Below are 23315 nucleotides of genomic sequence, written 5' to 3'. Positions count from 1 at the left end.
GAGAGTCAAAACCTGAAGAACTCAGCGGAGAAGCATGACTTCTGTTTGAAGAAAGCAGGCTATATGGGGTGTGAGAGAAATACAGAGCTTGGAGCCTTTTCATATCTTAAGCATCTGGGAAGATGAACAAAACAGAGAGCTTGAAAAAGTCCAAAGGGCACAAATGTACTCAGTAGAAATAAAAATACAGGAGGCCAGGATGATAGTTCAGGGGGTAGGGTAGGTCCTTCAAGACGGCAAGGACCCAAGTTCAGGTCCCTGGAACCCACATAAAAAGCCTTAGACTGCAGTGCACTCCTGTGCTGGGGAGGCAGGCAGAGCAAGGTTCCCGGGCTTGGATGGACAGCCAGGCTAGCTCTGTAGGTGGGCTCAGCTCCAGATAGAGTGAGAGAAGAGCAGCCAAGGAAGATACCCAGTGTTGATATCTGGCCTTTATGTACAGTGCACACATGTGCATGAGTGCACACACACACACACACACACACACACACTCACCCTCATGCTCATGCATACATACACACACAGCATACATATACACACACATGCACATGCACACATACACACATGCACGCACACATACATACACACGTACACACACATATGTGCATGCATGCACACTAGTGCACACATACATACACACACTCAAGCATACATACACACACAACATACATACACATGCATACATACATATACACACACACATCCATGCATGCACGTACGCACACACACATACACATACACACATATATACGCATGCATGCACATGCATGCACACACACATGCACGGCACATACATACATACATACACACACACACACACACACACACACACACACACACTCTCGATCCAGATCATGTAAATTATATAAGCATTTAGACTTTAACAAAATCATTAGATTTTCCTGGACTTTAGGTTGAATGTTTAGAAGTGATCCCAGATAGTGTCTGCTATGAACAAAAGAGAAATCCTTTCATCCCCAAACTGCTGGAGGCAGTAATAGATGGAGAGGTAGAGGATAGGTACAGTTAGGGGTGCTGTGTGGAAAGCCAGCCTTCCCACAGGCCACTTAGGGTGCAGAAAGCTAATGTATCTGGAGGGAGATTCGAGGTCATGTGTGAACAGGAGCCTTCAAAGAATATATCTCAAGGAAATAATTGCATACATGTTCAAAGATTCATATACACAGTGTTCATTGGAACGGAAATCTGAAACTATTCACTTTATCCACAGGGGAGCGGTTCTGTCAATTATGGCTCAGCACACAATGGGCTTCTCTGCAGCCCTCAGCCAGGGGAGTGATTTCTTAATATTGACATAATAAGATCATGACCGTGGTTAAGTGCTAAAACAGAAAAAGCAAGTTGTTTAGCAAGTGCTAAAAAGAAAAAGGCAGGCAACGAGGTGGACTTGTTTAAGAAACTGCACTTGCTGGATTTGCTTTGTGTGTGTGGCTACACAAGATGACTAAAGGAATTAAAGGTGAAAGTGGGGCAGAGGGTGTTTTAGGTGGAGTGTGAGGAGAAGTAACACCACTCAGGGAGATGTGAGGACTCTGGACCTTTTCTTTGTGACCTTTTTTACTGTGGCATTTTGAATTTTTTTTAAATGGCTTCCTGTTTTTGTTAAACAGAAAATATGGGCACATAGGTGCCAGAGTGTGTGTGCATGGAGGCGGGAGTGGGGGGATAGTTTATGGTTCTCTCCTTCCACCATGTGGATCCCAGAATCAAAGTCAGGTCATCAGGCCAAGCCATCCTGCTGGCCTCCTATTTTTTAATAGAAAAATTCTATAACAATATTCAAGAAGAAGAAAAAAAGCTACATGGGACTCAAGCACAAAGGGTCCCTTCAGATCGGTCAGTTATTAGTTCCTTTCACTTAGCTGCTGGCTATTCAAGCGTAGATGAAGTGGAGGGGTGAGGGGTGAGGGGTGAGAGGGAAAGGGAGAGGAACAGTGAGAGGAGGGGGAAGAGAGAAAGAATGAGAGAGATGGGGAAGGAAAGAGGGAAGGAGAAGGGGCCAAGAGAAGAGAGAATGGGGAAATGTGTGCACACATCTGTGCAATGTGTACAAATGCAGAAGGATGGTGGAGCTGGGTGGGGATTCCGTGTGGGGAGTGTCCTATCCCCCATTTTCACTCTTGGCATCTCTCAGTGTGTCTGGAAGACCTCTGCCTACTTAGCAGTGGCCCCTATGGAGGTAACTATGGCTGTGAGAAGCTTGCCCGAGTGAGGCCTGGTGCTATCTTTATAGTTGTTGTAAGTTATTTACTTGTTGTATATGTGTGTGCATGTGCCATGTCATGCCTGTGGAGGTCAGGGAGTAACCTGGGGAATGTTGGGGTATACTGTGTGGAGGTGTGTCTCTGTATACTCAGTGGTTAATTCTGTACTGGCAGAGAGCTCAATAGTGTCAGGAGCTTGGTCTTGTATTTCTATGGCCCATCACAGGTCTCACATTTTGTAACTATTTGTTCTTTCTCACCTACATAAGGTGATCTAGAATTGTATCTGATTGTCCGAAATAAAGATCTGATGGCCAACATCTGGGCAGGAAGTGAAAGATGGAACTTCCGGGAAGAGAGAAGAATGCTGGGAGATTTGGCCAGCAGACCCAGAGGTGAGCACACGGGACCAGACCAGAGCAGAGCAGAGAGGTAGAGCTGACCATGAGGTGGGATATAGTGACTTAAGTTTAGAAAGTTGGGGGACTGCCCAGCAAAAGGCCTAAGCTTTAAAATACTAAAAAGCCTCTGTGCCTTTAATTGTATCACTGGTTGTACTGGCTGGTTTTGTGTGTCAACTTGACACAGGCTGGAGTTATCACAGAGAAGGGATCTTCAGTTGGGGAAGTGCCTCCATGAGATCCAGCCGTGGGGCATTTTCTCAACTAGTGATCAAGGGGGTAGGGCCCCTTGTGGGTGGTGCCATCCCTGGGCTGGAAGTCTTGGGTTCTATAAGAGAGCAGGCTGAGCAAGCCAGAAGAGGCAAACCAGCAAGGAACATCACTCCATGGCCTCTGCGTCAGCTCCTGCTTCCTGACCTGCTTGAGTTCCAGTCCTGACTTCCTTTGTGACAAACAGCCATATGGAAGTAAGCCAAATAAACCCTTTCCTCCCCAACTTGCTTCATGGTCATGATGTTTGTTCAGGAATAGAAACCCTGACTAAGACACTGGTGGGTCCAAGGAAGCTCTGTTAGGGGAAGCCAGTTCTCTTTTTCCACCATGTGAAGCCTGGAGGGTGAACTTGGGATGTCAGACTTGACAATAAGTGCCCTTACCCACTGAGCCATCTTCATGTTCAACTATTTCATATTCCATATCCCTTTGTTAGTGACCACACACACACACACACACACACACACACACACACACACACTTTCCTGTGGGATGCACACACAGCCGGCCCCATGGCATCCTATTTCTTGTTCTGTTCTGGAGAGGGTATCTTATGTGTTGATTTCAACCTGAGCCTGCTGCGTCCCCTCCGCTTCCTGGTTGGCTTTTCTCAGCCGTGAACGTGTCCTCACTCTGCTCCTGGTCCCACTCTTGTTTCTCCGGTTTTTCCTGTTGCCCTTGAATCTACTGCCTGCGAACATCTCCTGCCTTCTTCTGCCCCTGCTCCAAAGCCTTAATCCCTAAGGAAGTGCTGGAGCAACCCTTCTGGATGCCAATGTGGGCTATGCCTTCTCTTTGGACAGTGCTGGTCAAAATATTTAGAGCCCAGGCATCGGCATCTCTCCAATGGACTTTTGAATGTTTTAGCCAAAGAATGATTTTCAGAGGAAAGAAAAAGAAGACAGAAGAGATAAAATCCCAACCACCCTCAAGCAGTGGCATGTGCTGGCTATTGCTGTCCCAGCCTTTCTGTGTGTTTTAGGTATTCTTTCTTGCAGCACTAAACTGGGGAACGAGAAACCATCGCTTTTCATATTTACTGTGAATGAAGTGAGTTGGCAGGAGCATTTACACGTCCTCTGAATTTGGTCCCTTCTTCCTCATTTCAGTTGCAGCCACGTGGTACGGGTCTCCTCACCCAGCAAACCCTGGAGACAGCCTCCCCCAAGGACTCCCCAACACAGCCTTTCCCTTCAGCCCACTCCCCATAGAACTGCCAGATGCCCAAACTAATCACACGGCCCAGGGCCCTCTGCTCGAGCAGCCCTTGCTCTGTCAGCGCCAAATCATGGGACTTCCTCTAGGCTGGGAATCGCTTCCAGCTCCCGCTCCTTCCTGCAGGGCATGGATGTGGAATACCTTGCCTTGCTGGGAAGCTGCTTCCCTGCCTCCGGTCTTCCTCCTAGGCAACCTGGCAGCTTTCTCACCATCTCTGAGGGCTTAGCTCTGGGGTTGACATTTCCAGGGTGACTTTCTGAGCCTCCTGATCTGCCTTTACATTCCTTTTCAACCTTGTTCTGCACCCGCCTGCCTGTGGGATTCCCTTTTGAACAGGAAGGACAGAGCCTCTACGTAGTAACAGAGTTGCCACTCGAGGGAATGAATAAATGAATGAGTGAATGAATGATGCTCCATTCAGGAAGGTCAGGAGAACTCCTGATTTGCATATGCATGTTGCAAACCATGCATATGCATGCCGTAAAGCCATTCCTTCTCCAGCATTCACAGCTTGGTCATTATTTACCAAGGGGCCATTATAGAATCAAGAACCACATAACCCCCTGTATATCCCAATCCTTCCCTCTCATTCATTCATTGGGTTCTCTTGGCTGTGAGCATCATGCTTTCTTGGCTGTGAGCATGCACATGGTGGGGGGAGGGGCATCAGCAACTTAGCTTTCCCAGGCTGTCATTGTAGACAAGTGGTGAGAAACAACCCGCAGGTGTCGGCTGAAGCCCTGGTGGCCCAGAAGGCTGGAATGAAGTGCTCAGCTGTCACTCTGACATGTCAGTGGACCTCATCAGGGGTCTGAGAGCCTGGTGAGTGCCCAGAAGGTCATTCCAGAAGCACTGTCACTTTATGACATCCTAAGTTCCCTTGTGGGCCACTGGCATGTCATGGGCTATAGTTCAAAAACATGGACAGGGTGAGTACTGTATTTCCTTAATTCTAAGTGAATGGTGCATACTAGGGAATATGAATGTTTATATCTCATTCAAGAACACATTCACATTTCCTACTGAAAACCCTGCTAGTCACAACTCTTGCATGGCTCCCTCTTGATCCCCAATCCTCCTCAATGGTGACTTCCTGTGAGCTCTCTGTACTGCTAATAACCCTGGTGAACCAACTTGGCTCAAGGCTCCCCTCCCTCTTATTTATTAGCATTGAAGGTTCTCTGTAGCCAGACCACTCTGATCCCATCTGGCCCCTTCCCCACGTGCAGCCCCTATTCCAGCCAGCCTGCTGTCTCATCCAGCCCTCCTTCCACACCTCTGAGCATACTGCCACTCCAACCTTCTCATCGCCTCCTACCTTCCATGAACCATACAGCTCAAGGCTCACTCTGGCCAGCACTATGATATAATGTGAAGATCTGGGGCATTCTTCAGTTTTCTGTAGCTTGCAAAGCTTAAGCATATGGCACTTTCTTGTGAACTCATACCTTTCTCATGTACAGATGGGCCATAATCACAGGGCTGTTGGGAAGGGGTCACTAGAAAGGCTGGACACCTGCCAGTGGGAGAAGCTCCTTGCTTCTCTGATGGCCTGCAACTCTAAGGAGCTCCTGAGTCAGGTGTTGATTTGGGAAGGGAGCTGCCCTGGGAGGAAAATGTACCAATGCCAGACACTGCTGGCTTCTGTTACTTTAATTCCCCACAGCCTTGAGATGTGAAATATGAACACTTCTCATTTTATAGATGAGGAAGCAGAGAGAGAAACAAAAGCAGCATGCCTAGCTCACACAGCTCAAGCAGACCGGGGACTGGCCTTGAGGACTGGTACTGTCATCGGGATCCAAACCTGGGCTGTGTAGCTTCAAGCCTGGGCCCCTGCTGCTCTATGGTACAGATGTCCCAGCAGTGAGTTGTATGGCCTCAGATGCAGCCCCCAGGAGGCTGAGTCCCACATGCCCAGTCCAAACCTAGGGTCACTGTGGCCACTATTGATCCCACAGGCCTCCAGCATCCCAACAATAGCTAGAGGTCTGTCAATGATGCTGGAGACAGCTCCCCAACAACAAGAGACAGGTGTTTCTTTGTTGGCTCTGGGCACTTACCCAATGGTGCATCCAGCGTCTGCCTCGATGGTCCAGATGCAGTTGAGATTGTGTTCATAGGGAGCCGGGTACCCAGGCGACAGCACCTGCCCTGACACCTCTCCTCTCACTGTCCCTCCACACTCAGCTGAAAGAAATTGCGACAGTATCATGGGGTGGCCTGAGCATCCAGCAGTCACTGAGTGACCCCCAAATCCCTCCAGATGCTTAAGCAGAATGTGCAAAAAACTCTCCAGGCGAGCTTAGTATGCAGAACCAGAAACAAATTCTTAGTACTCAATAGTAAATGACACACAACCCAATTAAAAACTAGGCAAAAGATTTTAGTAGACATGTATTCAAAGATGATCTATGAATGGCCAATATGGATGTGAAGAGATGCTTGCCATAACTTGGAATTGTTATGGAGCAGCGAATCAAAACACAGTCACCTCATTCCCAGCAGGATGGTTGTGACTGAAAGGTGAGTGTTGGTAATAAAACATCTAGTGCGTGTGAGGCTGTAGGGGCAATGGGAGCCTTCACATTGCTGGGAGAAAAATGCACAATGATGTAGCTGTTTTGGGAAGCAAGCTGATAGGTAGTTTCTTAAAATTGTTAAATGTAAGTCACCATACGATATAGTAACTCTTCTCTCAGAAGATGTGAGAACATATGTTCACATCAAAGCTTGACTGTAAATGTTCTTAGCAGTGCTATTCATAGTAGTCAACAAGTGGAGATAACCCAGTGTCCATTAGCTGAAGAAAGGGAATACAGAATGTGGTGTATGTCTCTAGTAGAATAGTAGTCATGCATAAAAAAGAATGAACGGGCATGCTGTGGTGTTGATTTGGAAAAGATGATGCAAAGTGGAAGAAACCAGACACAAAAGACTATATATGGCATAATTTCATTAATTGAAAATATCCAGAATAAGAGAAATGGAAGGTATGTTGTGTTTACCAAAGCTCGGGGGAGTCTGGAGTGACCATTAAGGGGCAGTAGACTTTGCTTTTGGCGGGGAACTGTTCAAAACTGAGGGGGAAATGGTGATACAGGCCTGGGGATGAACAAAAGCAACTGAATTGTGTACTTTCAATGAGTTAATAAACTTGTAAGTGAAATAGCTCTCAAGGGGAGGACTAGCCGCCTACTCTATGAACAAATGCCTTGGAGCTTCTGGAGGCAGAACAGGGAAGAGTTTGCACCAGGTCCTGAAGCAAAGGGACCTGAAATAGCTGCCAGGGAACACACAGGTGACTAGACTCAGTCTTCCTCCAGGTCAGGGCCAGTGGAGGAGCCCCCACCGAGCATCTGCCCATCCTGGCACATGTGCAATATTAGCAAGTGCTGGGGCTCCGGAGGAAGAGGCCAGATGCCTCCCTGGTGCAGGTCAGAGAGATAAGGAAGAGTTGGATTCGAGTGCTCCTTGAAGGAGGAGCTAGAGCCTAGAAGTGGGTGATGGCAGGGGAGGCTGGGAAGGACAGAAGGAAGAGACCTTGCAATTAGAGAGGGGAGGAGGGGTGTGGTAGCGCAGGCTGGGTATGCGCAGGGGTGGACAATGGGACTAGGGAGCTGGGCAAGCGTGAGGTGTTGAGAGATAGTGTATGCCAGGCTATTGTGAACACATTCTGCTGCTGGAAGAAGTGCAGTGTATACATGTGTGAATGAAATTTCTAGACAAATGTGAGGGAGCGGGCTGCGGCAGAAGCGGGACACAGAGGGACACAGAGGATTGAGTCTCACGGCAAGGAAGCCAGTGGAGAGACCTGTGCTCCACATCAGAGCGAGTCTCTTAACCCATGAGAGTTAAGAGCAGCTTCCTCTAGTCAGGTCTACTTCTAAGACCCCGTCCCTCCCTAAACCTGAGACATGTTCCGTGTTGTCCCTACTTTGTCTTCCATGTTGGAGTCTCGGCTCGGGCCCCTCTCCACCTCTCCGCTGGTGCTGTGTTATCCTAGGGACTTTCAAAGAGAAGACTGCGACATGCTTCTGGTCCACACTCTCCGCTTGCCTTTCCTTTGGCGTCCCTGACTCTAGAAGGGACCCTGGTCCTGCCAAATCTTACCAACTAACTCCGTAGCCCAGACTGCCTCTTCTTGGACCAACATGATTAGTGACTTCCCTATGCCACCATTGGGACGCCCTCCCCTGCCCAGGTAGAGTGGATACTATAGTTCTTTGTGTCTCCAGCCCAGTGTGAACGAAATGAGTAGATCGCAGGTGCATTAGAGTAGTGTCCATCTCCCCTGCCAGACCAGGCTCTTGGCTGCAGAGACCTTGTCGTTGACTGCACATTGAGTGTGTGGTAGGGTGTTGGGCACACAACACAAGTTTAATAAGTATTTACCGAGTGAATGGATGCATGGCTCAGTGAGTAGAAGATTATTGCCTCCCAGGAAAATTACTGTTTCTGAACCAAGGAAGCATGAGGGAAAGCGGAGAAGTTTGAGGCTGAGCTGTTTAGCAAAGGGAGCGATTGGTTAAGCAAGGAGCTAACCGCTGGAGAGGATGGCTCCAAAGTATCAGAGGGGAGACTGACCTTCACCCGTCACTATGGCTGACCTAGAAAGCATCACTCTGACCCTGAGGCTCACCTGGGACCCCTAAGGAAGGGAAGAGGGAGGGACCTACTTCCAGTAAATGTTCAGGACACTAGCCCCTTGGTTTTAGCTTCCCCACTGGGCCTCCATTCTGTGCTGCCACTGCTGCTGCTGGGTGGGCCTGCTTGAAAGGCAAGAGGTAAATGAGCCTGTGGAGGGGAGTGAGGGTGAGCGACAGTCTCCTTGGGAGCAGGAAGCTGGGAGAGAGGGAGGCCATCAGCCACAACCTTGGCTTCCACCTTAGAAGGTGGGTAAACACCTTCTAGACAGGAGCCCTGGGGAGAGCTTCTCAGGGTTTTGGTCTCTTCCTTCCCATGGGGTCACTTTATTCAAGGGCTAGCAGGAGGGCAGGAGGGCAGGAGGGCTGGAGGGCAGGAGGGCAGGAGGGCAGGAGGGCAGGAGGGCAGGAGGGCAGGAGGGCAGGAGGGCTGGAGTATACCAGCCTGCAGCATTCGCTAGCAGGGACTCCTTGAGGTTTCACTCTTCCTGGCCTTCCCTTTTTCTCTTGTCCTGGAGTCTTGGCTACTAGGCTGGGTCTGTGGATTCTCTTTATCAATGAAGGAAACACTTGAATAGTTAAGGCTTCACCAGTCACTTCAGTAGCCCATTCTGAACTCTACCCTCAACATGGTGTGTATGAACACACACACATACACACACACACACACAAACACACACACACACACCACCTCACTTTTATAGTTGCATTGGGGCCTGAGGCCTGAGGATGTTTCACTGAAGAAGGCTTCCAAGGCCTAAGGCCCAAAGTCTAAGTAGTCTTCCTAGCCCTGCTTGCCTGGGTCCTCTAAATCCAATGTAACTGGCACATTGGCCAATAGAGGGGTCTGACAGGGAATCCTTTCTGCAAAGCAAACAGTTATCTTATGGGAGCCACCGTCTCTCCTTTGTTTTTGCTTGCTTTGATTTGCTTGCCCTGTGGTACCACGATGCTCTTCTGTTTATGCATGTGCCTCCCCGGCTGGACTGAGTGCTCGCCACTGAATTCTAAGCACCTATGTAGGGCCTCGAACATGAAGAAAGATGAGAATAAAAAGAATGGTCACAGATGATAAAATCCTAGTGCTGTAATGGCAGTGTTGGAGCAATGGGGGCAGGGGCGGTCCTTGGAGCCAGCAAACCTAGCTCAATTGGCCCCAGCCTCTGGTCTATCACAGTGAGAGACTCTGTCTCAACAAAACAAACCAACACCCCCAAAACTCCAAGGGGACGACTCCTAAGGAAAGACATTGAGGCTGACCTCTGGTTTCATACACATGCATGCCTATCTATATGTGCACATGCACACACACACACACACACACACACACACACACACACACACACACACGCAATGCATATGCACACGAATGAAAGGAATGAGGGCAGAGACAAGCCTACAGCCTGTCTCACCCTCAGTAACAAAGGAAGAAGACCAAAAGAGCTGTCTATGGGTTGCTACTGTCTACTTTCTGAGTTGAAATTCTTCATCTTGACCTTCTGTGTGTCATGTGGAGACCCCTGTAGTTATCCAGGGGAATAGGACCAACCATGGTCACCAAGGTTTCTCACCATGCTGTTCATCCAGTTGGCCCTGTATGTCCTCAGGCTAGACAATCTGCCTGCCCACCTAACTCTCCCAATGGTGAGATCTTATCTACCCATCCAAGTCTCAGTGCCATTGTCCATCCCAGGGCACAGCTCTCTCAGTTGGAAGACTTGAGACAGAGCTCTGTGGCTGGGGCTTTTCCTGACGATGATCCATCTGTGCTCCGGCTCTCTTTGGTAGATCATGGGCTTTCCAGGGGCAGGGACAGACTTTCTTTTTCTCCTACTTATTTCTCTGCTTCCACATACCCAGACACCTGCCTGCCTCTTTCTAGCATATGTGGTTTGGTGGGCGTTCATGGTTTCCCCCAGAGGCTCTTTCCTTCTCATTAGATCCACCTGTGTTGCCAAGTGCATTGTGGGTGTTGGGTGCAGGAGGCCTGACTAGCAAGATCTGGTTTGGGGGAAACAGGATGAGTAGGGCCATAGAATTCTGAGCAGCAGGGAAGTGAAGGGGTCAGACAATCAGAACGGTAGCAGTCTGCTTATTTGTCTGTTCGGCCTTGGACCACTGTCTCTGGTCTTGTGAAGCAAGCACAAGGCCTCCGAGGCAGTGCCTGCTGACAACTCAAAAGAGCCACAGGCTTAGGAAGGAAGATGCGTGCGCACACCACAGTCTTCTTCAAGAAAAGATCAGATCTAGCTCATTACCTTCGTCTTCCAGAATTTTGCTAAAAGAGGGAACATGGACCATTTTGCTTATAGGGAAACTGAGGGTTGGAGTGAACCAGAGCCTCTTGGTATAGCAGGAAGCCCCGAAGTCTCCTCTTCATTCGGACAGAGACCCCTACTGCTTCTTCATCGCCTGTGCTGCTTGCTACTCTGGGGGCACGACTTGGCTCGGGCCCCACAGACTGCGTGTGTGTGACTGTGGTGTGGATTGTACTGCCTGTGTACTGAGGTGTGAATTGGAGGGAATGGAGAAGCCACAGTGCTCACTAACAGGCAGAGTCAATCCCGGTTGATGGCCCCAGGGCCCTGGATGCCCTTGTTGAAGCCTGGGCTGGAGCTCAGGTTAGGGAAAGATCAAGGAGTTCCTTGCAAATCAAGAAGCATCGTACCGACACAGGTTGGCAGTGGTCGGTCCCACGTCCTGCGTTCACCACTTAGACACATCAGTTCCTCGCTGCCCCGAAGACTGTAGCCGGGGTCACAGCTGAAGGTCACTGAGCTCCCTGCAAAATGACCTCCATCATGAACCTTGTAGCCAAACTGTGGGGTCCCTGGGTCCTCACATCGGATGAGCTCGAAACCTGAGGAAGACAGAACAGTAACCATGGTAACAGAGCCAAGTTGCTTCTCTCCTCCCCTCCAGTTTCTGTCCAGAGGTGCCCCGGCCACCTCTGCGGTGTGCCAGCCTCAGGCTCCTGACCCAGCCCTATTTTCCATTCTCTGTGGACGAAGTATTTCTCTCTGCTGCTTTATGCAAATAAAATGCAGATTTTAATAGTGTGCCTGCTCGGGGCTGGATTTTCTATTTCTTTGCTGGATGGTGTTAGCAGCCAGTGAGTGGGATCTGTGGTGTTTGTTCTGCTCACTGGGACGCTGCGAGGAGATCCCAGCACAGGGAACGTCGCCATGCACACAGCAGTGTTGAAAGGGCTGTAGGAGGAGAGGCTCCCATGAGCTCCCACTTTACTCTGTGGGACTCCACAGACCTTGCCTCTCATCTGTTATTCATAGGGGTCTTGCAGGTGGGTGTAATTACGGGCGTTCTGCAATTGAGAGCCTTGACTTGGGAAGGTTAACTAAATTGTCTGAGAGTCACACCATTTTCAGTTAATAGAAACGGAATTCAAATGTGACTCTATTTAATCCCATTACACTGAGCCACTTCTGAAAGAGGGGAAGATCCCTGCATGAGACATCTCAGCACCCAGGTGAGGGAAATCCCAAGGTGGCCCACTGGGCTCCTGGAGTCACTGTAACACAAGTTGCTAATCTCAAGTAGTGAACAGCCACTGTCTCTCACACTCACAGAATGATGAAGTTATTGCCACAGCTGTAAAGCAATTTTTGTCATCTCAAGAAATTTTATATGCATTTTCCCCTCACTCCCGCAGCCAACATCCCTTCTCTCTCTATGTAACTGCTCTGTGAAGTTCTTTAAAGGTGTGGCCTTTACATCGGATTTCTTTTTCCCAGGCTCATGTTTAAAACAGTGGTTTTCAACCTTCCTACTGCTGCAACCCATCAGTACAGCTAATCGTGTTGTAGTGACCCCCAACCAAAAATTATTTTCATTGCTACTTCATGACTGTAATTTTGCTACTGTTATGAATCATAATATCTGATATGCAGGATAAACTGATATGTGACCCCCTGCAAATAGGGTCATTCCACTCCTAAAGGGGTCAAGAATTACAGGTTGAGAACCACTGTTTTAAAGTTTCATGTATATTAAAGCATGAGTCGCATCTTCCTTTTGGTTGCCAAATAATACTCCATTGTATGGACATACCACTTTTTTTTTTATCTCCACTTATTAGTTACTAACTGCCCAACACACCTGAGCATGCATTCTTTATTTCTACTGGGCAAACAAATTCATGTGAATAAAATGGAAAAGTCTGACTTCAAAGTCCATTCAGACCTAAGAAAGACTTACTAGAGAATTGAAGTTCAAAGCCTTTGCTCGTGTTTTCTGCATCTGTGATGAAGTCAAGCCACAGGCTGCTGGATGTGCTGTTCAAAGTCACTCCCAACATCTCAGAGCGGCTGAAGACCCCCAGCAAACGGGCGGAGTTGTTAGTGCCATCATAGACCTGGATAGCAGAGACCCCAATTCAATGACATCAAGAGTTGCCTATTTCAAACAAGGACTTCTCACCCTGCAGCCCACATCTCCAGTGTGTGGCATCTTGAACAGCTGCTAGAGTGGCAGGTAGCCATCAGATTCTGCAAAGGTAGGAAAGGGAAGCTGCCTCTTTCTCCTTGCTGTTAGCGCTGTGCCCAGTGCGTTTCTAGTCTTGGGAGCCAGTTTCTACTCTAACCGTCCTGTGGCAATCTGCTTGGTTCCTCATTGCTCAGATGTTACTAGCCCACATGTCAGCAGCCTTGGGAGGCCAGGCTGGGGCTGCTTGATTTCCCCCCAAGCCATCTGTTTCTGTAGACAGCTAGGCTGAAAGCACATGGCATGTGTGCATCACTCAATATAAACTCTTGCCCTTCCAGTAGATGACACAGACATTGTTCTGGCTGCCCGTGGCAGTGGTCTGCCTTGACTATTCTACTGGGCATGATCACTAGGGTGCAAGCAGGAAGTAGTTAAAAAATGACCACCACTTTATGGTGACCCGTCTTTTCCCAGGGCCAGCCTCTGCCCCTTCCTGGCATAATGAGAGATCCAGCCAGGGCCTGCTGGGTTTGCCAATAGGGGAATAGTGCTGGCATCTGGCTTCCCTCATTCCCATCTGTCCCTTGAACTTCTGAGTACCAGCAAAGGCAGCAATCATCAGAATAATGAACTGGCTCCCCAGGTCTCGAGGTGACTGCTCTTTTCTAGATAGTTGTACAAATAACAACAGAAGTTGTGATTGAGTGAGAGACCCCTGGCGCTTTGGTAAATATCAAAGATGGGATCTATGGGTGGGAGATGAATGTTTGTGCATAGCACACAATGTGGTGCCAGCTGCCAGCAAATTGAAGCAATATTTCCACCCTTCCATCTCAGAAGCCAAGCCATCCTTCCCGCTAACAACAGTGCTGTGCGGCGCAGAATTTTGTGGAGGCTCTTAGAACCAAATCTCTTTCCCAACTATTTCACAAGAATCCTGGGTATCATCCATTCTGAGATGATATCACTTCAAACAGCTGAGACCACTGCTGTGTCCAAATTGTTATAAAAAAAATCATTTAAAAAGTATATGTATGTGTGCGTGCATGTGTGTGCGTGTGCATGTATGTGCGTGCATGTGCGTGCATGCATGTGTGCATGCATGAATGCACATGTGTGTGCATGTGCGTGTATATGTGTGCGTGCGTTCATGTGCTTATGTGTGCATGTGTGTGTGCACATGTGTGTGCATGCGTGTGCGCGCGCGTGTGTGTGTGTGTGTGTGTGTTTGTGTGTGTGTGTGTGTGTGTGTGAATGCGCCTCACAGTGTGGGTTAGAGGCCCGAGACCAGTCTTGGTGTAAGTCCTACCTCCTACCTTACTAGAGGCAGGGTTTCTCGCTTACTCAGGCTCACTCTTGTTTGCTACTGCATACACCAAACTAGATGGCCTGGGAGCTTCCAGAATTCTTCCGTCTCCACCTCCCATCTTGTGGGATTACAGACATACACTACCATAGCCAGCTTTTGTACAGGTTCAAAGGATCTGAACTCAGATCATGCTTGCACAACAAACTCTTTACCCTCTGAGCTATCTTCAGCGTCACAAAATCATGGGTTTTTGTTTTTGTTTTTGGTTTTTGGTTTTTCAAGACAGGGTTTCTCTGTACAGCCCTGGTTGTCCTGGAACTCACTCTGTAGACCAGGCTGGCCTTGAACTTAGAAATCCTCCTGCCTCTGCCTCCCAAGTGCTAGGATTAAAGGCATGTGCCGTCACTGCTCGGCCTAAATCATATTTTTTAACCCATGAAAACATCTATTGAAATCAATGCATTGTGTTAAGAAACCAGATACCTGGTGCTCCTTAGCAGAGAACAGACCACTGAATGTAGGGTTGTTGTACCTGGGAATATCAAACCTAGTCAAATTGAGCCTTTATATCCAATTTCCACCTAACAGGGAAAACTGAGGCCAGACGCTCAGCTAAAAAAAAACATAAAAATAGACTGGGCAGGTGGAAATCAGAATCGGGATGCAGAAAACGCTACAGAACAAGCAGATGCATCCCTGAACCAAAGAAAGTAGAGGAGAAAAGGGAAGAGAGACAGGAAATGCTACAGATTAACAAACATCTGGCAGCAAATCCAGCATGCGGATCTTCTGTGGAGCCTGGCTCAAATAAACTGTAAATCCAAAAATATACGGTGACATTTACGAGATAATTTGGAGATCTCAACATTCCCTGGATGTATGGTGATATTAAGAAATTATTGTTAATTAATAAGTATAATGGGTGTGGGATTTTTTTCCCTCCTTAATCTCAAAACATGATTTGTTCTAACCCATTAAGGACCAAAAGGTTATTTGTATCATTACGATAAAATAAAATATTCATGGCAGAAAAATGGATAAAACGGAAAAGCACGAGGGAAAGAAAACAGATTTCAAACCTGTCGTGTTCCCGTAGATATCACCCCAGGCTTGTGTGTGCGTTCTAAGCAGCGTGCGTGTATGTGTGTGTGTGTGTGTGTGTGTGTGTGTGTGTGCACGCGTGAGAGGATCTCACGCAAGAAGAGGATCTAAGAAGATGGCTCTGTAGGCAAAGTGCTAAAAGGCCAGGCACTAGCCCTGAGAGCCAGGATTCAGACCTGAGCTACCATGCCAGGCTTCAAAACCTTGCTTGTAAAGAACTCCCTCAAACCCAGTTTGAAGCCCACCTCTCCTGCACAGGTCACTCTGCATTAGTCCATACACTCAGACTCATTTGTGAACCTTCTCTTCAGTGGCTTCAGTCTGTCATTCCTGTGTGCTGCCCACACCAATTTGGCAATGTGGTGGTGGTGGCATGTGCCTCTAACACCAGCTCTAGGGAGGCACACAGGGTGAATGGATTGAGATGAATGGATTGAGAAAGGCACCGGACATTGGTCTCTGGTTTCCATATACGTGAGCATACGTATGAATACATCCGTGCACACAAACAAGATCAACCTATAAATGCACACGGCAATCAGCTCTTCTGCTTAATACAGTGCATATCATTTTCAAGTCTTTAAATAGTTTTCCACAGCAGCTTTTAAATAGCTGTAGGGATTTCCAGCACAAAATTAACACCATCTACAACATGATTACTTATTGAGCAGCTCTCAGAGCACTCGCTGAAGCAGGAAAGGGACTCTTACAAACACCACCAAGAAGAAAGCCAGTGTTTTCCTACAATATTTTTGCCCTAAATCTATTCAGAATTTATTTTGCATATCATGCAAGATTCTACCTTGCTCCCTGGTCCATTAGGTATTCAACAAACCCCTAGGTAGGGGGGTGTTTACTTGTTTTTGTTTTTAAGACAATCTCATAATGTAGTTTTGGCTAGCCTAGAACTTGTTCTGCATAGCAGGTTGGCCTTAAGCTCACAGAGATGCACCTGTTGCTGTCCTCTAGGTGTTTGGATTAAAGGTGTATACCACCATCCCAGGCTTCAAAACCCTGTTTGCAAAATATCCTATCCATCACCAATTAAAAACCCATCCCGTGGCACATATAATTGTAGTACGATTCCATAAGATGGTATTTGTTTGTGAATTTTCTCCTTTGTTGTGTTTTCTGTCCTTCTGTGCTCTGTCCGCACTGTCTTGGGTATTGTAGCATTATCATACTGTTAAGTATTTGGTAGAAATTCTCAATCATCTCCTTTAGAAAGGCACTCTCCTATATTTACTCTCCTAGGTATGCTGAAGGGTTTTCCAAATTAAAAATGAAAACAACACACCTTCAAAGAAAAGCCCCGTGTCATTCAGACTGTGTCACATGAAATGGGCTGATTTGAGAAAATGAAGCCCCAGTGTAACATTAATTCTTCCGATTATATATATATATATATGTGTATATATATACATGTATATATACATACATATATATGTGTATATATATATGTATATAGTTACTAGCCAACAGGCTAGTAGATCCAACAAATAGGTCTTTAAAATGTGTGTGTGTGTGTGTGTGTGTGTGTGTGTGTGTGTGTGTGTGTGTGTGTAGTTCTGGCAGGCTACCATTTGAAGGGCCAGTATCAGTATTTAGGAGAGATGGGATCATCTTCCTGAGAAACCCAAGACAGTTTACGTGCATCTGGCTCACCTCCCTACATGTAGAACTTTCCACACAGGGTAACACATGTGAGCAGTATTTCTGTGGACATTCTGCATGCTTCTTTACAAATGTGGGCTTCAGTTCCTCCAGGACAAGGAAGTTGGCTTCAGGGCAGTCCCCGCCTTCCATCAGGGAAGCTGGATCTCACCAGACTGTTCTCCAAAGAGGGAGGCTGCCCAAGCTCACATTAGCTTTGTCCAGCGGTTTTCCTAGCCTCATGTCTATGCCAACACTCAGTGTTCTTGGGCGCTAGGCTCTTTTCCAGCTTGATGGATGCGGAACAGCATCATATTTTCATTTAATTTTTCTGGTTCACCACCCAGACTGTGCAGGGCCGACGGTATGTTCACCAACGATTCTGCCTCTCCCCGGTGACTTCCAGTTCATATCTTCTGTTCATACTATTTCCCAATTTATTACAGTTCTGTCCTTTTTATTTTTAAATCAAGTTTTACAACTTTCTTGTAAAGATTATCCACGTGTTGCAGGACAAATGTCTAGATGGTTTCCGGTTTTTGCCTCAATAACAAATGAGAATTTTATTTTCCTGATTACACATTTTAATTGGTTACAGAAACACCAGCTGCTTTGTTGAAATTGTCTTATTGGTTCTGAGAGCTGATTAGTTGAATCATTTGTGTCTTCTAAATAAACGAGACAATTTTCTACTCTCCTTTCTAATTTTTATAGCTTCCTTTGTTGTGTCTGGGTCTAACTGTAATGGCTTGGATCAGCAGTGTAATGCTGAGAACTATTGGCAGTGTCACGGCCACTGGTCTTGTCTCTCAGCTGCCTAGAAGCCTACAGGAAAACTGCCCATTAAACCTAACGCTTATTGTGGTGTTTAGGGGGGCCTGTCTGCTGTCCTACTGAGAAGGTTCAAGTCCCGGTGTGTGTTTTTAGAATCCTCCCCCTTTCTTCCCCCCTCTCTCTCCTTTCCTTTTCCCCACCCCCTAACCTATTCCTAGGACATCAGACTGAAACACAAGAAAGTCTCAGTGTTTCCAGAGTTTAGACCTAGACAGTGGCAGTCTCACACAGGGAATCTAAACAAAAACACCACGATGTTCTCTATTGGGTGGACACGGCTTCACACTCTGGCATCCATCCTTCCTGCTTTGCTATCTTTGCATTGATATGCTGGCTGGATTCAGTCTGATTTTGTCTAGAGGTTTTCAGATCAAAGATCATAGATAAGACTGGCTTAATAGGGCCATGCTTCTGTTTTTGTTCTTTAATTTTTAGCTTTTACACTATAAATTGACAAGCTATATCCGTGTGGAATATGGAGCGATGCTATGATTTATAAATAAAAGGTAAAAATCTTAAATGAAGGTAATCAACATATCCATCATCTCAACTACTGCTCTCTTTCTGTCTCTGTCTGTCTGTCTGTCTGTCTGTTCCTCTCTCTCTCTCTCTCTCTCTCTCTCTCTCTCTCTCTCTCTCTCTCTCTCTCTCTCTGTTGTCTTCTTTAAGCCTTCTCTATTTTTCTCCTTTCTTTCCTTTGAGATATGTAGACCAGGCTGATCCTGAACTCACCTCCCGAGTGCTGGGATTAAGTGTGTGCCACCACACAGCTTTACCTTCTACTTTCCTTCCTTTCTATCTGTTTCTTTTCTTCTTTCTTTTTTCTTGCTTTCTTTTCTTTCCTCCCTACCTTCTTTCTTTCAGACTGAGACTCTCATGGTACCAGAGTTCACCAACGTGGCTAGGCGGGCTGGCTAGTGGGCGCCAGGGTCTCCCTGTTCCAGCACAGCACTGTAGACACGTACCCGTGTGATAGAGCCTGGCTTTCACATGGGCTCTAGGGATCTGGACTCAGGCCTTCATGCCTGTGTGGCAGGCACTTTGCTGGATGAGCAATCTCTCCAGCCCTGCTGATCATTCCTTATCAGGAGACTGCGAAATATGCAACATGGATTCTTCATCCCTTTGTGCGATAGATTCCTAAAGCAAAGCCCTTTCCCCAGGTAGGTCTCTGCACCATGTTACCGGCCTCTGCCTCCTTACTGCCCCTACTCCAGCCTCTGGGAACTACCTTTCCTCTCTTTAACACCTATGCTTTCACATGTCCCATTTATATCGGGAGGTCCATCTTTAGTTTTCTTTTTGTCTGGAGCAGCTTGATTACTATAGGGATTAGGCCTATAAACTAGGCCTGGCTTGGAGCTTTGGGGAGATGATACAAGGAGTTTCAATTTGTTAAAAATAGTATCTGTTTTATTTGGGTTCTTTCTTCCTTTCTTCTTTCTTCCTTCCTTTCTTTCTTTCTTTCTTTCTTTCTTTCTTTCTTTCTTTCTTTCTTTCTTTCTTTCTTTCTTCTCCTCCTCCTTCTCCTTTTTCTTCATAGTAGCAGTGTTTTTTAGACAGCATTTCTCTCTGTAGCCCTGGCTGGCCTGAACTAGCTATGTAGACCAGGCTGTCCTTGAACTCACAGAGATCTGCCTGCCTCTGTCTCCCAAGTGCTGGGATCAAAGGTGTACACCACCACCCAGCAGTTCTCACTTTCTAATATTAGTGCTTTTAAAAATATTCTAATTATGTGGTCATGTGTATCTTAGTATGTGTATGTGCATGTGAGTGCAGTGCCAGTGGAGGCCAGAAGGGGGTGCTAGATCTCTTGGAGCTGAAGGTATAAGCAGTTATGAGCTGTAAGTCATGTGTGCTTGGAGCTCAGCTTGAGTCCTGTGGAAGGTCAGCAGGGACTCTTGATTGCTGAGCCATCCCTTCAGCCCTACATACTAGCATTTGCTAATCTAACCAAATACCTGTTTCCATTTCTTTGGCTTTCTGATTTCTTGGCTCACAGCTGTTCTTATTCCCTTACTACCATAATTTGGACCTCATCTATATTTATATCCTTCCTTCTCGTATTACACATCTGTTACTTCCCTTTGTGATCAGTACTGCAAGGTTTATTTTATTAGTCACTTTAAAAAAGAAGAATTGATTTTGTTGACAATGCTGATGCTAGTAGGTTTTTTTTCTAGTAATTTCCTTATTTTAGTGTATTGATTGATTGGATTGATTGATTGGATTAATTGACTGGATTGATTGAGATGGGATGGATCTCAATCATGTTGGCCTGGAGCTCACTCACTAGCTGAGGCTGTCCTTGAACTCATGACATTCTTCCTGCTCAGTTCCCAGGAACCAGGGTTATAAACTTGAATCATCCCACCCAGTTCCTGCTCTTCTTTAGAAACCATCTTTTTCTGGACTGGGTGTACATTGCTTGCCATCCTAGCATATGAGAGGCTGAGGCAAGAGAATGTAGAGTTTGGGGGCTACATCTGGAGATGCTCCAAAACAAGCAAGTGAATAGACACATAGGCATCTGTCTTTCTTACTCTCTCTTTGAGTTTATTATGTTATGTTATTCAAGTCACTAAGCCCTCGTTTATCTTTCAAGTGGGTGATATATCAGAGATTCACAGCAGAGGTATATTAAAATTTTTCACAGAAACTCCTGCAGTGACTGATATATATATACATATATATCATGTATATGTGTATATGTATATATATATATATATATAAAATTTCTAGTAGTTGAGTTATTTGACACATCAAATTTTATCGTGGATTGATTGAACATTTCATTAATACAAAAAAATCCTCTTCTTCATTTCTGTTTGAGACATGGAGATGTCCTCAAGAGCGTCCTGTAATGAGCTGATTTCATTTTTCGGTGTTACCACCCCCCTTCATTGTCTCTGTTCGGTGTTTTAATTGGATGATCATGTTTTTCATCTCCATGCAATCTTTCCTCATCTGAGAAAGCTCTGTTTTCATTATTGCCTATTTTGTGCCATAAATATAATATTCTCTCAACTCCTGGGAAGAATACCAATTAGGAGCTTTTAAAATATGTTTCTGTTCTTTGTGGCAAACTGAGGGGCAATTAGCTCTGATCCCTCAGACAGGTCCCCTTCTCATCTGCTGAATATTCACACATCTTTGGTTAATTTCCTTGTTGGCACATCATTGCAGAGGGAGAATGGAAATGGGAGAATATACCCCCCCCCTAGATTTTAAGGGGGGGCACAGGAACTGAACCAAAGATGCCCCAGCACACAGGAGCATTTCCAGTGGTGGAGTGTTGGGGATGTTGGCATTGCCTTTTCTACTGAGCCTGCAAACTCTTGATATCTTTCCCTGAAGTGTCAACAGAAGTCAAAGAGAGGCAAAATGTCATACAAGGATAGGATGGGGGCTCACTTGTCTCTCAAACCTAGTACCCATGCTGCAGACTGAGGAGGACTGAAATCTTGTCCCCCAAAATGGCTTTACCCCCCTCTCTGCATGGATGTTCTTTTATTTATTTATTTTTTTAGTATGTGTGTATGTAGGTATGGGTGCATGTGGGTGTGCATGTGTGTGTAGACCAGAGGTCAACTTTGGGTATCATTCCTTAGGAGCCATGCATGTTTCTTTCTGATATTTCTCTTTGGTCCATGGAGCTCACTGGTGGCTCACATCAGGCTAAGATGGCTGGCCAGGGAGCCCCAGGATCCTCTCGCCTCCACTTCACCTGTGCTGGTTTAGGAAGCCCGTGCCCCCATGCCTAGTTTTTTTGCATGAGTATTTGGGATCAAATTCGGGTCCTCATGCTTGTATGGGAGCACTTGAACCACTGTACCATCTCTCCAGCCCTCCCTTTGTACCTATGATACTGAGTTCACAAACTGGGAGTCACCAGGGAATGCCCTTGCCATGTCACAGTGAAGAGAGGAAACCTTCTTCAGATGCAGTACCATGCTCCTGGGCTTCCAGCCTGAAGAACTGAGAGAACCAGATAAGCCTTTGTCCTTAATCCATTAGAAAATTCTTTAAAGTTGTATACGAAAGGTACCCTTGCTTGATTTTCAGGGCTGAGACTGCCTCCCGTCACTTGCCTTTAGCTTGTCTAATGGGAACCTGTGTAATCTGTAATTATACATGTATGTTTCCTTTGTCATCTTGAGCTGGGAGTTGTCTTTCTGCATTTACCTTACTTTAAGGCCCTTCCTATCTTGCTCATATCAGGGTGGCAGGATATCAACTTCAGGGACCATATCAAAAGAGTGATGTGTTACATATGTAGGAGAACATGCCAGGTCAGAAATTCAAGTCCTCAGGTTTGAGAGATCAGTCAAGTGCATGAAATACATTGGTATTATCCTGGGAGACACATAAAGTGTGGAGAAGGTGACAGATTCCCATGTCTCTTCAGGGCTGCAGTGGTCAACATTGGAGGCACAGGTAAGGAACATATGAGCAATGTGGAAGGTGAGACAGTTGCACCAAGGGAAGGGGGAGAAATTGTTGAGGGCAACTCTTATGCTCTGGGTTCCTGGCATAGTCATGTTGAGGTCGACCAGATGGCAGGTATGGTGCTCTTGCTGACTGTGATTGTAGGGCAGCTCTGAGTCCCACTTGGGAAGCTATGAATGCCAGTTTCTTTGAGTCCTAAAACAGTTTTCTTATATGTTGAAGTCCTGAGTTCTTTCTAAGAGGTTAAAGAGTCCTGGGAAGTGGGGGCGTGGGGAGAGATAGGACAGGAAGGGGACAAACAATGTCATCCCAATCTCCTTGCCTTCCAGTTTCCAGAAGCTTGCTCTAGAGCAGTGGTTCCTAACCATTCCAATGCTTTGACCCTTTGAAACAGTTCCTTATGTTATGCTGACCCCAAACCATAAAATTACTTCTGTTGATTCTTTATAACTGTACTTGCTACTGCTATAAATTGTAATGTAAATTATCTGATATGTAAGATATCTGGTATGCGAGCCCCAGATAGAGCTCTAGAGGGTTCAGTAATTTCAGGGAAGTGTGTGTGTGTGTGCTGTATATTGAGAATCAAAAGCCACCAACATGCCTCAATGTCCACTAGGTTATTTTATATGTGCTTCAGTTACTTCATGAGGAGTGAGGTAAGCATGAGAAACACTCCCATCAACACAGTGAGTGAGCAAGTGTGTGTGTATGTATGTGTGTGTGTGTGTGTGTGTGTGTGTGTGTGTGTGTGTATGTATGT

The 23315-nt window shown here is 46.4% G+C and overlaps 1 protein-coding gene across 8 annotated transcripts in view; it reads right to left on the bottom strand.

Moving 5' to 3' along the window:
• Csmd2 (CUB and Sushi multiple domains 2) overlaps positions 1 to 23315 on the bottom strand; it is a 582522-nt gene that overhangs the window by 142755 nt on the left and 416452 nt on the right. For all 8 annotated transcript variants that reach the window (XM_031378716.1, XM_031378717.1, XM_031378719.1 and 5 more), the window contains 3 exons: positions 12979 to 13135; positions 11432 to 11623; positions 6181 to 6307 (listed from right to left, as the gene is read on the bottom strand). In XM_031378716.1, coding sequence (XP_031234576.1) covers positions 6181 to 6307; positions 11432 to 11623; positions 12979 to 13135 — 476 coding nt within the window. The remainder of the gene's footprint in view (positions 1 to 6180; positions 6308 to 11431; positions 11624 to 12978; positions 13136 to 23315) is intronic.

Source organism: Mastomys coucha, unplaced genomic scaffold (genome assembly GCF_008632895.1).
Source record: "Mastomys coucha isolate ucsf_1 unplaced genomic scaffold, UCSF_Mcou_1 pScaffold18, whole genome shotgun sequence".
NCBI classification, from domain to species: domain Eukaryota; kingdom Metazoa; phylum Chordata; class Mammalia; order Rodentia; family Muridae; genus Mastomys; species Mastomys coucha.
Note: the sequence above shows the minus strand (reverse complement) of the source record. Positions and strands in the feature narration are given on the sequence as shown.